The following is a 17209-nucleotide window of genomic DNA, read 5'->3' as shown; positions in this document are numbered from 1 at the left end:
TATAAAACAAGTATAAATTAGAATTTGTTTAATTTTTAATAATCTAAAATTGATTGCATATATAGTCAATTTCATGACCAACAATAACTATACAATATTATTTATTTCAGTTGAAATTAAAATATATCACCGTTTGGCTTAAGTTATGTTTGGATTAACCGAATTTATCTTTAAATCAAATAATAATATATTTCAATTTTATAATGATCATATAAAAAATTGGGAGAAACAAAAGTGAACAATTTCAATATTATAAGAAAAAAAAATATTTTTACCAAAACTATATAAAATAGTTAACGACTTTTAAAATATGTATACATTGACATTATTCTCTATTTCTATAATATTTATAATTAAAAAAAATAAGAAATCAATCTCTTAAAACACAATGAAGAACCAATATTGGATCATACACTAATTTATTTTAATATCTTTTTATTTGTATAAATTTCAAAATAAAACCTAAAATCAGCTGTTAATGGATATAGCATAAAGTATAATCCTGATTGGTGAAGTGTGAGAGAGGGAGCAGCATAAGGCAGTTAGGCACTCTTGCAGCGGATCTCAGCTCGAACGAAACGAAACCTTGGTTCCTTTCTCTCTGTCCTCACTCGAGTGCGCGTCTATGCCAAAGAGAGTGAGTGAGTAGGGTTTCAAATTCCAATCGGAAGAAATCGGAATCGGAAAAAATGGGAGGTGGCGGCGGCGATCACGGCCATGGACACGGACACGGTGATTTCAGGAACAAGGTCTGGAGTATGAGCGGTGGCCCTTACTGTCGCCCAAAGCACTGGAAGCGCAACACCGCCATTGCCATGTTCGGCGTTGTCCTCATCTGCATCCCCATCGCTATGAAATCCGCTGAACTCGAGGTACTTCTCTCTCTCTCTCTCTCACCGATTTGTTTCGTTTCATCGATGCGATTTGGGAAAGAGGATTTGATTTCGCTGTTCATGATTATATGTTGATGATTTATTGATTCATTGCATGTATTTGTAAACTGAAGGTTATATGAGGCTTATGGCGTTCTTTTTTGTTTATTAGTTTTGTGTGTTCCTTCCCAGTGTAAACCCTGTGATAAATGGCTTGGCTTTATTTGAATTCATTTTTTTTCAAATGGTGTCTACTATTTTCTCCGATGTTATTGTTTGCTTCTATTGATTCTCGATTATGTTGCCTCAAGCTTGTAATGTCTCGATTGTAGTTATCAATAGCGGCAAATAGTGTTACTATCATGATGTGGTTGGGTTGAGTGGTCAGTGATGTGTGGCTGCTGACCACTATAGGAAACACATTGCACCACGTTTCTTTGTTGTGGGAATGGCTATTTCCTGTTAGCACTTTGACCCCTCCCTTATCTGGCCAGGCTCTGATAGGCTACAAGCTCGCCCTAATTTGGCCTGAACAATCCCTTTAGCTGGCCTAGCCCATTCATTTTCTTCCAAACCTCAATAATTCACAGATTTTTTCCCGACCTGAGGGCAAGTGCACCCCGAGCTTATACTTTGGATTTCTATCTTTTTCCCCCCAATCTAAAACACTTGGACAACTTATTATAAGACATTCTGTCCCAAGTCAACTTCTCATAAGACATTGCTATCCTCGTTTTTTGGGGGGAGGGGGTTGATTGACTTCATTGTCTCTTTACATCTCCAACAACTGTTTTGCTGTTTACAAAACGGAGGAGCAATAACAGGGACATTTGAATCTGCTGCTACTTAAATATGACATATACAAGAGTTCCCTGCAAAAATGGAGTGGAATAAGGCCTTGTTCTGTGCAGGGATTGTGTGTATCAGTGTTGTGCTACAATCATTGCATTATTCCGAAAGAGTTCCCTGCAAAACAAATTTGGGGAAGATGGGCAGTTGTGTTTCACTTTGCTGTTGAAAATAACAGCAATCAACTCCCCTACACTTTTTTTTTGAAAAAAGAGGAAACAAATTGTCAAATAATTCTTTTTCTGTTGGTGATTCTACTTTGAGCTTCTTTTTTTTTTTAAAGAAATACATTGCTACATTCCTTTCCACTAGGTTGTGCTAAGTTGGACATTATTTCATAGTTTATTTCAGCAAATGTCAGCTATCCTGTATTCACCTTAATCTCTTTTTTTTTTAGAAGAAGATAAGTTAGACTCTTTTTCCTGTCTGTTATAGGAAGATGCACAGTTTAAATAAATTCCAAATAGTGTAGGTTGAAAAACTGGAGTGGAATGAGGCCTTGTTTGGGCAGGGATTGTGTGTATCGGTGTTGTGCTGCGACTGTTGCATGATTCCGAAAGAGTTCCCTGCAAAATAAATTTGGGGAAGATGGGCAGTTGTGTTTCACTTTAATTGAAAATAACAACAATCATCTCCCCTACATTTTTCTTTTTCAAAAGAGGAAACAAATTGTCAAATATTTTTGTTTTAAAAAAGAGATGCAGTGATATACTGATATATTCTTTTTTCTTTTTCCTGTCTGGTAAGATGCAGAGTTTAAAATTTTAATCAATTCCAAATTGTCTAGGTTGAAAAACTGGAGTGTAATGAGGCCTTTTTCTGGGCAGGGATTGTGTGTATCGGTGTTGTGCTGCGACCATTGCATTATTCCAAAAGAGTTCCCTGCAAAATAAATTTGGGGAAGATGGGCAGTTGTGTTTCACTTTGCTGTTGAAAATAACAACAATCATCTCCCCTACATTTTTTTTTCAAAAGTAGAAACAGATTTTAGTTTTTATTTTGTTATCTGTTGGTGATACTACTGCTAGCTTTTTTTTTTTTTTTAAAGGAATTGTGCCAAGTTGCTGAGAAATGAGAGTTGTAACAATACTTCAAGTATAATGTTAAACTCGTAAGCAATAACTACTTAATATTTGTTGCTAAACTTATTATTAATTTGTAGGCTTTATGTAATTAATGAGCATAAATTTGAATGTAGACTCTGAATATAAGATATTATATTGATAGGTGCATTATGATATGATACGAAATATAAAACACTAGTATATATTTATAGGAATTCAGACTCAGTTTATATTTGGCTGACTGTTGCCTGTGTGTTTTTTGTCTTTACCTCTTTCACTTTTATTCCTCTTGGACTTCAGATACTTCCTTAAAACTATTTAGATCTTATACTCTCTGGATTCTAGAATTCTGTGCATATAAAAGTAATATTATTTTGCTTTTGCTGCAACATGATAAATTTCTCCATGGTTTAGTTTGAAATGCCTAAATAGATGGCTGGTTTGAATTTCTTTTCTATAAGTGGTGGAAGAATCCGGTTCAACTTTTTCAAGTTGCTGTTGTTATTCATTTTTGTAAAATGTAAGGGGAGGATGAGTCTTGGCGCAACTTTAATTATTTTTTCAAGTTGCTGCCTTGTGACCTTGAGCTGGGGTAATGCTTTATGCTGCATAGATGTACTCATTATTTTTTTAGTGTATTCTTCTTTGATATAGTTTTTTTTTACATTTGCTCATAGTAATTTTACCTTGACTGTATGAATTGGCTAAGAGTTTCTTTTTTGATCTTTCAGCAACGACCACATCACCCTGTTCGCCCCATCCCTTCTCAACTCTGGTGCAAGAACTTTGGAACTAAAGACTATAATGATAATGATCCATGATTCATCAATTGCATCACTGGTGTTCACATCATGTCAAGCAACATTTATTTGTTAAATGCTGAGAATATGAACAGCTTTAAAGAGTTGCTGTTGTTGATGTTATGCAAGACTTGGATCTAGGATCATCATGTAGTGACATACTTTTGTTTTCTTGCCTTTTTGGCAATGGACATCCATTTTAGAAACGATGAAATTAAATAAGTGCTTATTTCTGATTTTTTTTTTTTTATTTGCGAGCTTGTTGAAACCGAAATTACTGGTTACTATAATAATGGTAATTGTGCTTTTTATCAGTTTATCTATACCTTCTGTCTTTAGCTCCTTCCCCCTCCCCAAAAGCCAAAAGGCCAAAACCCCTTACACATTTTTCTTATGTAGCATGCGATTTCCCCATTTAAATACTGGATATGAACTTTGAAGTTTTTATGTATTAAATGAATGTGAAAGTATAAATTATTCCAACCAGCCATTATCGAAAGTTGTAAAATATAACGATTTGTCTAGGATAAAAAATATTATACCAAATTGTAATTTTGGTTCTTGTAGTTTTTTAAATTTATGATTTTGATCCTCTTGATTGTTAATTGAAACATTTGTTCTCTTTAGTTTTATAAATTAATGATTTTAATTTTCTGGTAAATTATTAATTAATAATTATGATTATTAGAGATATTAAATTAATTATAAATTAAATAAAAATTATTAATCATTAATTTTTTTTAATAAAGATCTATTTATCATTAAAAAAGTTATTAATCATTATGATGGTGTTGCGTGTGAGGTGGAAGAAGTGTTTATAGAGAAGAAAATAAACACAAACACAGTGTTGTGGAGAATTAAGATTATTAATATTTTTTTAATAATTAATAGTTTTAATTAATTTATAATTAACTTAATAACTCAATTAATTAAAATTATTTATTGATAATCTATCAGAATGATCAAAATCATCAATTTATAAAATTAAAGGGATTAAATGTTATAATTAAAATTCAAGGGATCAAAATCATAAATTGATCAAAATCATAAATTTGAAAATTTAGGATGAGAAAATTGTAAACTAATATAATTTTATGTTTAGACGCATAATATAATACTACGAGAATATAAAACGAATACAGTAAAAAAAAAAAAGGGGTATATTTGTGTAAGCATCTCAACTCAAATATATAATTTGAATAGCTCTGTTCAAAAGGGATACGTGTTTTATTATGCTATGAGAAAAAAGAATTTGCATGTTAAACCGATGGTAATTAATGCCCAATTGCCAACTGATGGAATGAGCTGAAAGTTGTAACATAATGGAATGAACAGATTTGGTTCCAACATTTAGAAGGATCAAACTATCTCCATCCATTGAACCAAATGGAACCAAATTATTTGATTTCTGTTGTACCTCTTTTTACCATTTTCTTCCTAATATTTTTTCCGATCTCACTAAACTTATCTAAGTAGACATTGATAAGACCCTCTTAGCATTTTCGTTTCATTCACAAGAGTTGAATTTACCATCTTAATTAAACTCTTTTCCACCTGAACCAACAAGCATTGATATTCTCTATTTCTCATCCTAATGTGAAAAGAGAAAAATGGGTTTTATTCCATTGAGTGAATTTTAACCACCTGAAAACGAACATGACGAATGTATTCCGATAATAAACATAGTTGTTGTCTCTGGTTTGCATGTGTTTGTAGTTCAGGGTACCTGTTTCAGAAGAAGGTATTATTATTGGCCATCTATTGTGGACACGGCATATTCTTAACTTCACTTGGTTCAAAGTTAAAATGACATGTGCTGTCTTTAATCTGTCAAAGTTAACCAAATGGAAACATATTGAAGAAAAAAAACATAGAGGAAAAATTGGAACAGAAGACAGTTCTAGACGGATATCATGTGAGTTTTGATCAATAAAGCACAGATTCTAACATATGGACATAGATATTTTGATATATTATTAATATCTAAAATATAGAACATTGCACGTGGGCATATATATAAAGTGAGAGAGTGAGAAGAGTGAGCAGTGTTTGCAATTGAATAAAAAGCTTTTTGAGTTGTGTTCTTATTTTTCTTTTTATTAATTTTTCATTAAAAACTAATTGATATTGAAATGCTCTTTTCATCAAGTTGCAGAAGATGTACATGTATATAAATGAATTTTGTACGAGTTAAATGGCTAGTGTTAGTGTACTTTAAGGATGATAGTATGATAGAGAAGCAGTGAGCAAATATTCAAGAAAATGACTATGAAACTAAATCCACACGAGTTTGTATTGGTAGTTTAAATTAATCAAGTTTTTTTCCTTTTTTCTTATAACATCCAAATATTACATCATCAATATGTCATTGATCCAAAACTCCAAGTAAAATTGGATTTGAATCCTTTGAACTAGATTTCAGTCCAAACCTTATATATGAATAAAAAAAATAAAAGAGAAAATTCAACTAAAAATAATTATTCAAGTTCTCTATCATCTACAAAAATTAATGAATATTATATGGTGATCCAAAGAATACTTAACTATTTCATATTAAATTAGGTAATCATAATGATTGACAAATTCCCTTAAATTTTTTTAAATAATAACATTTGCTAAAACTTATACACTTGGTTAACTTCCCCCGCAAAGTGATCTATGCAATTGGTGGGGGATTAATGAAAACACTGTCAAGTAATTAATTAATAATTTTACATAACCATGCTTCATTTATATCTATATATCATTTGAAATCAATATTAGCAGAACAACAATGCCTAAAAAACTATAAATTAAATACTTTCAAGAGAAAATCAACTTGAGCAATCCCCATAGGTTTTTGTTAATTTATCTATCCTTCAAAATTAATTTTTTATTGTGACATATTTTAATATAACATTTGTTGTTGAGATTAATTTAGACATATACTTTATCAGAATCAATTGTAGTCAACTTATATAAACAAGTTATAATATACTAGCTAAAAATATATAATCAAATTCATGTTGGACGTGCCTTAACGCCAAGGTTCTTGCTGAAGGGGCATTTTTTTTTTTTTTGCTGAAGAGGCATTTACATTCTTAGTCTAATTTTCTTTTTGACTGCATTCATGGTCTACTTTATTCCATATTGTTTCCAATAAAGAAATTGTGAACGGTACAGTTACAAAAATTGATGTTTTCATGCATTTGCCATTCTTTTATCAAGTCAAGTTGTTGTGGTGATGTGTCATTCTTTTCTTCCATATTATTTCCTTATACAAATTAATTAATATTTTTCATGTATTAGTCATTATTTTTTTTATCAAGTCGACTTGTGTTGTGTTGGTGGCGTGCCATTTTTTTTTTCCTTCCATATTGTTTTCGATAAAGAGATCGAGGGGGACAATTATAAAAATGATTATTTTTCATGTATTTGTCATTATTTTTAATCAAGTCAACTTATTGGGTCGGTGAAATGTTATTTTTTAAAAAACAAATCCAATTTGATGTTTCCAAGTTATGTGGGTCATCTTCGTTAAAAAAAAGAAGTTATGTGCGTCATCACATTAACCTCTTAAAACTTGTATATATAAAAAAAAAAACTCTTAAAAAATTTGATCACTAAATAATTAATCTCTAAAAAATCCCAACCCCTAAATTTCTTCTAAATTAGTTATTCTCATTGTTTTACCATTATAGTCTTTCATATAGATAGGTGTATTGACATGTTAGATTTTTAAGGAATTAAACTACATCAAATTAAAATTTTGAAAGATTCATTTGTTGATATATTTTTTTTTGGAAAACTAACAAGGTTACTATATAAATATTTGAAAATTTAATTTATTATCAATTTCTTTTAATCCGATGAACTTCATATTATTTTCAATCCAAAAACATAATATATTAGGTTTGTGTGTCTTCCAATGTGAACTTTCATCTTCACATTTAAATTTCAATCATCTCTCAAATGTGAATCTTTTTTCACATGGTAATTCTCATTTAAGTAGAAGTCATTTTTAAGCATGAATATCCAATGGTAATTTTCATATCTTAATTATTATGATCAATATGATCTTTACCATTACATCCTTTATATGCTTTACATATTTATATTGTCGCTTCACTGTTAGGTCATGACAATGGTACATACTTTCTAACCTTTATGTTACACAAAGATTTTTTACTAAGCAAGTTCAGATTTTCTTTTTCTTCCATTCCTTTTTATGCCCTAACAAATAAATAAAAGATTAAGTTTTTATGTCTTTTCTTTCCATATATCCTTTCCATGGTAAGTGTTAAGGACACTTCATCTCCTCCTGCAACCCACCACCATCGGATGCCACTGGATGCAAAACCTTTATTATATTTTCTACTCATTATGTTCGTTGAAATTGGAAGCAATTTGTATAAGAATATTCCAAGGTACAATTGCACGGAGGTAACTTTTTTTTCAAAGAAAATAATGAAGTACGAAGGTATTGTAACGTGTGTGTATAATGAATTAATTAATAATTTAATTTCTTTTTACAAATTTCACTTCATATTTTAAAATTTAAAAACATAACAAAAAAGAAAATCAGGAAATATGAGATAGACCTGATGGTTGGAAAAATAAAGAGTAAAGGGAGAGGATGAGAAACGGAGGTTTGATATGATTAAACAATTTTATCTTTAATAACCAATAGAATTTATTAATTTTTTTATATTTTTAATTTTATCATCAATGATTATGACATTTAATACATCATCTTTACTTTCTCTTTTATATCATTAATTTGTTCATATCATTTATGTAAAAAATTTAAATTTATAATTGTTAATTACTAAAAGTTACTGATAGTTAAATTATACTAAAATACATAAATATATGTAATAAAATTATAAAATGTTAACATTAATATTTTTTAAATTAATTATAGAAAATGAGAGCTCTTTACCTAAATTTAATTTTTATATATTTCAATCAATTAAAGAAATTAAAAATTAATTTTTCTAAATTTAAAATAAATGAAAACTATTTACCTCAATTTTTTTAAGATAAATATATATCTAAAGTGAATAAAGAATATAGATTTTTATAATAATTAAAACATAATTATAAAGATTGTAATATTTTATAATTGTTTATAGTATTTTAGTATAATTTCAATTATTAACCTTTAATTAATAATTATAAAGTTTTAATTATACACATGATATTAAAATCATAACTTTAATTTAAAATATAAAATAATCATCTGAATTTTATTGGTTATTAAATATGTGATTATTCAGCCATTTCACTTGGGTTCAATCAGAAAATCCCTTTACATAAATTAGAATAGTCTGTTTTAGTTATTGTATTAAATAATATCGACTTATAATTAATAAATAATATCATAAAAAGGGGGACAAAGACAAAGGTAGGAAAAAAAGCCACGTGTTGTATCCAATGCAGAGCTAGTCGCTTTCTATGTGCATCCCTGCCCGAATCTCTTTCGGGCAGAGTCCCCTCTGGTAATTTCGCCCCCTCGCGCTGCCCCAAGCCGCACCGGGCAGCACCTGCAGCAACAACAAGAACCGTGCTTCAAAATGTTTCACCTCTCCGAAACAAACAGAGGAGAGAGAAAGCTCCTCGCGCTATAAATACCCTCGCAAACATTTCTCTCGTTGAAAATGCGCTTCTCGCAGCTCAGAACGAAGAAACAAAACCGCATTTGTCTGCATTTGTAGTAGGTGCCGTTGGTTGTTTGTTGCATTTGATTTCGAAAAATGTGCAAGGTTGTGCGATTCGCGGCGGCGGCCAGATTGCGGCGATTATCGACGGCGATTCCCGGTCCATGCAAGGTTCAAAAGCGTGGCACTGATATCCTCCACGATCCTTGGTTCAACAAGGTTCACTCACTGTCTTTCTCTTCCACTTCGCTTTCGATCTACACTGTTTTTTTATTTTATTTTAATTTCACTAAATTATTTTGTTTTTTTTTTAATCATTAATTTTATGTTGATGAATTTGTTTGTTGTGTTAGTTTAGTTTATTTGGCTGGAGCAAAAGTAACTTTAACCTGAAAAGAGATGGAAGGGCTGGATTTTCATATAGTATGAAAAACTTTATTTTATTTGAATGAAACTGAATAGTGCTGCCGAGTGCCGAGTGCCGAGTGCGTGGATCAATTGGCGTGATTATTCCAGCATAATCAGTAGTCCCGAGTTTGGGTCCTGAATATGCTGCTTGCTTTAAATATTTTGAGGGAAAATTTTGCTGCCCATATAGTCTCTCCTGCTATGGTATCTAAAAATATGAAACTGGTAGAATGTTTGGACAACACACATAATTGATTCCATCCTACAAAATCATGGTGAAACCATGAAAAAGTAAAAGCAACTATTTTGTTGTTTCACTTTTATCATGAAAAATTAATTGATTTTTTTAGCAAAATTGTCTATCCTGCTATGGTCTCTAAAAAAAATAAAACTTGAGTATTTAACTATTTTATTCTTACTTTTGCAAAGGACACCAAAGTGTATGTTTGGATTTCAATTGAGAGGACTCAAAAGTAGTTTTACTCTTAAAGCAACAAAATTTTCCTTCTTTATGTGCATTGAAATGTGAAGACATGCATTAAAATTCACAAAAATATTTTCCTAACTCTTATGCAATCGTGGGAGATTTACACGAATGAACCATGAGCAATCATATAAGTGAACCTGACATCACACCTTAACTCAAAACCTTAAGGCTCAAGTTTATAGGTCTTTCTTTTACTTACATGGTGTTCAACCTTTCAATTCCTACACAATATGAGACTTCACCTCACACTTGTACTCCAACATTAACTTTTATCCAGACATTAGAATTATTTCAGATACATTTTCTTAAAAAAAAAAATTTTAGTATCATCATGAATGAATTTTCCGTAGTTTGGTTTATTTGAGGAGCAAGTATGTAATTATGTTACTTGTGTGTGTGACATGCATGAAATTGTATGAATGTGGAATCTAAGATGAAGAAAATTCTCTAACGTCGCCTACCTATTGATATTGATATTTTACATGATATTTGATTAAGTTAGTTTGGATAAATGCTGAATTGATTAATTACAAAATGCTGTTTATTGAGATAAATATATTATGTTTACTATCTGACATAAAAAATCCAAGTTACTCATGGCTGTGCTTGATCATTGTTTGGGATCCTAAAACTTATTTATTTATTTAATTCTTGATATGTAGGATACTGGGTTTCCTTTAACTGAAAGGGATCGATTGGGGCTTCGGGGCCTCCTTCCTCCTCGTGTCATTTCATTTGAGCATCAATATGATCGGTTTAGTAAGTTTTAAACCTAACCTTTTGATACTATATTTATATGTTGTTCATTCTCAGTAATTATTGCTTGCCCATCTTTAGACTGTGCTACTGTGTTTGGCTTCATGTTTGTTCCTTCTTTGGTAATGTTTCATAGCTGTAATATATTATTATTTTTCAGTGAATTCATACAGATCTTTGGAGAAGAATACACGGGGCCAATCAGATAAGTTTGTTTCTTTATCCAAATGGAGGATCTTAAATAGATTGCATGACAGGAATGAGATTCTATATTACAGAGTGAGTTGATGAAGTTGGGCTTGCTAATGTATGGATACATCATTAAAATTATATTATGTGATTTTTATGTTGTTTACCTTTTATGCCCTTCAGGTTCTTATTGATAACATCAAAGAGTTTGCTCCAATAATCTATACCCCCACAGTTGGGTTAGTGTGTGAAAATTATTCAGGGTTATTTAGACGCCCACGTGGAATGTATTTTAGTGCCAAAGATAAAGGAGAGATGATGTCAATGATCTATAACTGGCCATCTGATCAGGTATTGAACTAATCTTGGTAAAGTGCTGCATTCCTTTTCTTTTCATTCATGATAGTAAATGGGAGCAACTTTTTCTATTTATTTTTCCCTTTTAATATCAACACAGTTTTCTTAAGATTGTGACTTGTGAGTGTTAAAACTATTGAAACTTGGTTAATTCTGTACTTATTGGAATTCTCTAATTCTGTAGCCGAGTTTAGTACATTTTGCGCTTCCTGAGGGATAAACTGGAATTCAACGAACATGGATGTTGTTGTATTTTTGTTTTGTAGAAAAAAAAAATTCTTTATATGTAAAAATTTGTCAAGGAACCAAAGAAGTTTCACTATATATGGATCCATTTCACCGAGGACTTTTCTTGGACATGAATGTTACGGTAGTTTATTGTGTTTTTTTAAAAAAAAATTCTTACAAGCTCATCCTGTTATGAGGAGGTATATGTAGGTGTTAGGTTTATAAAATAGAGGGGAGGTAGTTGAAAAAATAGGAAAATCTAGAGGATGGAGTATTTTATTCTTTTTTCATTATTAAGTGACATTATTCTATACTGTCAAATTATCTGCCTTGCATAATGTTGATACTTTTTTAAAGTTTATTATTGAAGTTTTCTAGTGATTGAGGTATCTAGTTGTAATTGTGATTACTTTATTTCTTCTCACTTTAACTGACTTCAACGAAAAATGTTCTGGTAACTGGGTTACAGTTCAATTGCTATGCACATACATGCCTTGCCATAATTTAGGAGCTTTTTGGTTCAGTGAGTAGCAAACTTGCTCCTTGCCCTGATTTATTATTGGTTATAACTATCTTGTTTCCTTGTTTCAGGTAGACATGATTGTCTTGACAGATGGTAGTCGTATTCTTGGCTTGGGTGACCTTGGAGTTCAGGGCATTGGAATACCTATAGGAAAACTTGACATGTATGTTGCTGCTGCTGGTATCAATCCACGAAAAGTATGTTTTTTCCCCTTCCTTTTTCTTTGTATCTTTAATTTTCTCTCAACTTGCAGTTTCTGCATGTTTGGTATAACTTTGTAGTCAATATTTGAAATATTAGCATACACCATGTGCTATAACTTAAGGATTGTTACCTGGTGGCATAGGAATCAGATAGATTGTTTTTTTTTTCTTTTTCCGTGAAATGGATAGATACATTTTTTTGAAGATTGGGTTGGGTTGTTAACAGTTTTATGATTCTGAAAAATATAGTTTTGCTTATGTTTAATATTTGTAAGTTTATCTTGTGCAGTTACATACATAATCAACAAATGAGTTTATGAATCTTAACTTTGTTATAAACTTATAATTATTGATTTTGAATAATATTTTAATTTTCTTTTCTTTTTAACTGCAACTTTGTAGTGCTAGTAACTCTGGTTTAACTTATACAGTATGTTGTTTTTCCAATTGTTTCAGATACTTCCAGTTATGTTAGATGTTGGCACAAACAATCAAAAGCTACTCGAAGATCCCCTTTGTGAGTAGAACTCAATTCTCTGTTACTTATTTCTATAGTTGTTGTTTGTCTCACTTTTCCATTTACCATAGACATATTTGCTTTGTAAACTGAGGAAGCTGTCATGTTTTTCAGTATCCTAGATTATGTGGTTGCGATTGAGTAATATATCTGTTTAACTTATGCTGCAATGATGTGTTGGAGTGGGATATTTCATTTACGTTGACATTCTTGATCTCTTGAGCATGCAAAAAGCTAATATTGGTAATTCCTTGTATTTGACATCATAAAAGTTACTGTATTTTAACATCATTTTCATGTGTCAGATTTAGGAGTTCGACAACCTAGGTGGGAAGGTGAAGCGTATCTATCAATTGTGGATGAATTCATGGAAGCTGTACACACTCGATGGCCTAAGGCTATTGTGCAGGTTTGTATTATTTTTAAAACATGTTTCTCTCAATGTTCAGTTTCGGTATTTTAGTATTGAGATGATTGGCTAATTTTTTCAGTTTGAGGATTTCCAAATGAAGTGGGCTTTTGAAACCCTGAAACGATATCGAGAAAGGTTTTGCATGTTTAATGATGATATACAGGTGAGAAAGTGATATTATATTTTGCTGACATTTAAAATCTTCAGTGTGTTAAGTATGCACTGTGTTCTTGAAGTGACTTCTAAACATCAATTGTCTTTCATTTCCATTGTCCAATAGGGCACAGCTGGTGTTGCACTTGCTGGACTATTGGGAACTGTAAGGTCCCAAGGTCGACCATTGTCTGATTTTTTGAAGCAAAAGATAGTTGTGGTTGGAGCTGGGAGGTACTTGCAAAACTAATTTTGATTTAATCCTTATTAGGTATCCAGTTTTGTTCTTTTATCATGCTCCTCATTATTGATTCTTTCTGCTTTAACATGGCTTCCAAAAGACTGTCCAATTCTGTTTCACGTGATACTTTTTTGCCTGGTGGGCAGTGCAGGGCTTGGTGTTCTTAGCATGGCTGTCCAAGCTGTTTCTAGGATGTCAGGGGGCAGTGAAACAGCTGCCAACAGTCAATTTTTTTTAATTGATAAAGATGTATGCCTCCATTGTGTTTACTTTCATTGTTAGCGCTTTAAGTTGCAGCTCTCAAAAACCAAAATTGTATTCATAATATATGATCTAGTTCCCTTGTGATTTTGGCTCAACTTCGTTATCCAAATATTTATAATTTTTTATCATCAAATTCTTTGTCTTAATTTGTCTCCATTTATATGGTTAACATCATAATACATATTTGCTTTATGAAATCCTCCTTTGGATTCTGTTATTTCACTGTATGATGCACATGGTTCAATTGTTGTTATGATACACGACGTCTGTTAATAATGACATGATTACTGAATGCAGGGTCTTGTCACAACAGAAAGGAGCAATCTAGATCCAGCTGCAGTTCCATTTGCCAAAAATCCAAGAGATCTTGAAGGGCTTTCAGAGGGCGCTAGTGTAATTGAAGTGGTAAATGCTACAGGATTTGTTCAAGAAAAACTCCATTGGCTTTCATGTTATTTATTTAATATTTTTGTTATTATAAACAATTATTTTTCATTAAAGAATAAATATTATGCATACTCATTGATATCCATGCTTCAATTGTTGAACCTAATGATCTTTAGGTTAAGAAGGTTAAGCCACATGTGCTCCTTGGATTGTCTGGAGTTGGTGGTGTTTTCAATGCAGAGGTAATTACCTTTCATATTATAATACATACTCTTATTGAATTTAATTCCTCAGTGAAGTATATTCCATTAAATGAAATAGACATGTTTGAAAATGCCTTGTTTTGACATCTTTGGGTTCTGCATCCTTCATTTTATTGTAATTGAGTTTCTTCATTTTAATGGTTGAGATTCAACTCAGGTGCTTAAGGCAATGAGAGAATCTGTTTCAACAAAACCTGCTATCTTTGCAATGTCTAATCCCACCATGAATGGTTTGTTTGTACACGGCTCATTCAGCAATCACAATTGTTTAATAATGTCCATGTTTTTCATTTTGACAATTGTTTTGTTATCATTGAGACAGCTGAGTGCACTGCTATTGAAGCTTTCAGTCATGCTGGAGAAAATATAGTGTTTGCAAGTGGAAGCCCTTTTGAAAATGTAGATCTTGGTAATTGCCACTTCGTAATATGATTCATTGGTTTTGAAGTATCCTGTCTAGTTCGAACTTTCTTCAGCTATGGAGGCTTTATTATAGGATGAATCTTGTTGCTATATAGTTTCATTGTTCATTTCAATATTATGTTTTAACACAACCTCCAAATGAATTTTTGTACAGGAAATGGAGAAGTTGGCCATGTAAATCAAGCCAACAACATGTACCTGTTCCCAGGGTAGGCATGCCTTTGTGGCTTTATAATTTTTTCATGAATCATGCCACTCAGTGGAAACATTGTTGTAATTTCTATTGAAACATTCCATTTCAGGATTGGTTTGGGAACACTTCTGTCAGGTGCTCGTCATATAACGGATGGAATGTTGCGAGCAGCAGCTGAATGGTATATGTTATTTGGAAACTTTTGTTCTACCAAAAGCTATTACACTAGGCATCAATGGGAATTTAGTGAATTATTTTCTTGATGTTTGTAGGGCTGCTCTGGTGTTAGGCATAATAATTGAGCAGTCTGACCTTGTCTTATGTGTTGGCTAATCATTTTGTCTATTTTCTGTCTCCTTTCTTTGAAATGTTTTCTTCTTAAGTCCTGATATGACTGGGCAGTTCTTTTTTCTTGCTCAGTAATGCATGTGCACAATATGGTGAGGATTTTTATGTTAACTGTCAAGTAGTAAATGTTAACATACATATCGTCCTCTGCACTCTCCATAGCCTCTGAACTACTTTTCATCTTTAGCTCATGTCTTCTCAAATTTATATGGTGAAAAGCTTATTACATTTTTTGGGTATACATTGCCACTCAGTAGTAAATAACTTCCCCTCTGATGAGATGTCACTCAGTGCCTTTTTAAATAAATTCCTAACATTCTGTCATCCTCTTCAGCCTTGCTTCATACATGACAGATGAGGATGTCCAAAAGGGAATCTTGTACCCATCCATTGACTGGTAATGTTCCCTTTTTTCTTGTTATCATTTGATTTTGATTTTGATTTTCTCATGGCTCTCCTTTTCCCTGGCTCCTTTTTGAACTACTATAAGAGAAATAAAACTCAATTTGTATAGATGCACTAAAACTGATTCTCCAAAATTATTGGATTTGGATGCCAAGTACAGTACTAAATCTAACAATAGTTTTGGTTTACTCATCCCTTATCAAATATGTTCAGCAATTACCTAATATCATGATTTAATATGGTTAAGACTTGAGAAGACGTTTACCCAAATTATTTTAAAAGAAACAATGATCTGGGTATTTAGTGGTGTTGGCAACTAATAAATAGTTCTCAATAGTTGATGTTGTGGCCTTCTCTAATCAACGCAACTTTGTTCTACAGTATACGAGATGTTACAGCAGAGGTTGGGGCTGCTGTTGTACATGCAGCGGTTGCAGAAAAGCAGGCTGAAGGACATGGTGATGTAGGGTTCAAAGAGCTAGCAAACATGTCAAAAGTATGGAAAATTCTGGTTACTCACTGATAATACATTATATATTCTGGTTGAGTAGACTGTTATATTTTGCATGCTATCAGGGGGTAGTGATTAGTGAACTGTTCAAGATTAAATGTTGCAAACTGGCTAGATCCCTTGTTTTCTGCTGCTGCTAACTCGTGCTTGTTGCTTCGGTTGCAGGAAGAAACCGTGGAGTATGTCCGAGGCAATATGTGGTACCCTGAGTATTGCCCTCTTGTTCATGAAAAATAGACTTTTATGAAGGCCTTTTGTTATTGATATCTCAGTTCCGCGCAACCAAGCCGTTTAATATTTTTTAGTTTTAATCTTAGCAATATATGACTAGCAAGGTTTTGAACTTTTGGTAGTTGAAGGTCAATTAGAGGTGAGAAGAGAGAGATATATCTTCATTCGTTGCAGCCGTGAACTGTGTAATGGCGTTTGGATTGAACAAATCTTGGTCCTCCCACTCCCTTTTCTTTTGGAAGCTTCATAAGTATTATTAGACAGTTGTTTAAGTTCTGTTTCTCTCTAATCGTGAAGTGCATTGGGGTTCCTTTGCTTATTAATTTTTTTTTACGATAAGGGTTCCTTTCGTTATTTACACTTATAAGCGTACAATTCATGCATTGTTACATTATTATTTACGTTAATAAAAATTTCTTTCCAAAAAATGAACAAAAAAATTATTTGAAAGATACTTAGAGGTAACGTAAATGATTTAATCATTTG

General features: G+C 31.9%; 2 protein-coding genes and 3 non-coding genes across 5 annotated transcripts; all 5 read left to right on the top strand.

The window, feature by feature from the left end:
- Window positions 1–356: 356 nt before the first annotated feature.
- On the top strand, window positions 357–3908 carry LOC100306629 (uncharacterized). Its single transcript, NM_001250884.2, has 2 exons — window positions 357–872; window positions 3517–3908. Exons 1-2 carry the CDS (start codon window positions 690–692, stop codon window positions 3604–3606), a joined length of 273 nt encoding a protein of 90 aa, NP_001237813.1. The 5' UTR covers window positions 357–689; the 3' UTR covers window positions 3607–3908.
- Window positions 1777–1919, top strand: LOC112997961 (small nucleolar RNA snoR135). The gene has a single exon (XR_003263009.1). It is a non-coding gene; the product is annotated as a small nucleolar RNA snoR135 (small nucleolar RNA).
- Window positions 2226–2366, top strand: LOC112997958 (small nucleolar RNA snoR135). The gene has a single exon (XR_003263005.1). It is a non-coding gene; the product is annotated as a small nucleolar RNA snoR135 (small nucleolar RNA).
- LOC112997959 (small nucleolar RNA snoR135) lies at window positions 2542–2684 on the top strand. Its single transcript, XR_003263006.1, has one exon. It is a non-coding gene; the product is annotated as a small nucleolar RNA snoR135 (small nucleolar RNA).
- A 5125-nt stretch (window positions 3909–9033) lies between the features above and the next one.
- On the top strand, window positions 9034–17012 carry LOC100775394 (NAD-dependent malic enzyme 59 kDa isoform, mitochondrial). The gene is made up of 19 exons (XM_006587798.4): window positions 9034–9443; window positions 10782–10878; window positions 11036–11154; window positions 11248–11415; window positions 12241–12369; window positions 12832–12892; window positions 13198–13301; window positions 13384–13467; window positions 13585–13691; window positions 13845–13947; window positions 14260–14367; window positions 14526–14591; window positions 14770–14842; window positions 14935–15021; window positions 15190–15244; window positions 15338–15409; window positions 15911–15973; window positions 16363–16477; window positions 16658–17012. Exons 1-19 carry the CDS (start codon window positions 9321–9323, stop codon window positions 16727–16729), a joined length of 1806 nt encoding a protein of 601 aa, XP_006587861.1. The 5' UTR covers window positions 9034–9320; the 3' UTR covers window positions 16730–17012.
- The last annotated feature ends 197 nt before the right edge of the window (window positions 17013–17209 follow it).

This window comes from Glycine max, chromosome 9, assembly GCF_000004515.6.
Source record: "Glycine max cultivar Williams 82 chromosome 9, Glycine_max_v4.0, whole genome shotgun sequence".
Classification (NCBI taxonomy): Eukaryota; Viridiplantae; Streptophyta; class Magnoliopsida; order Fabales; family Fabaceae; genus Glycine; species Glycine max.
This window is presented reverse-complemented; position numbering and strand designations above follow the sequence as displayed.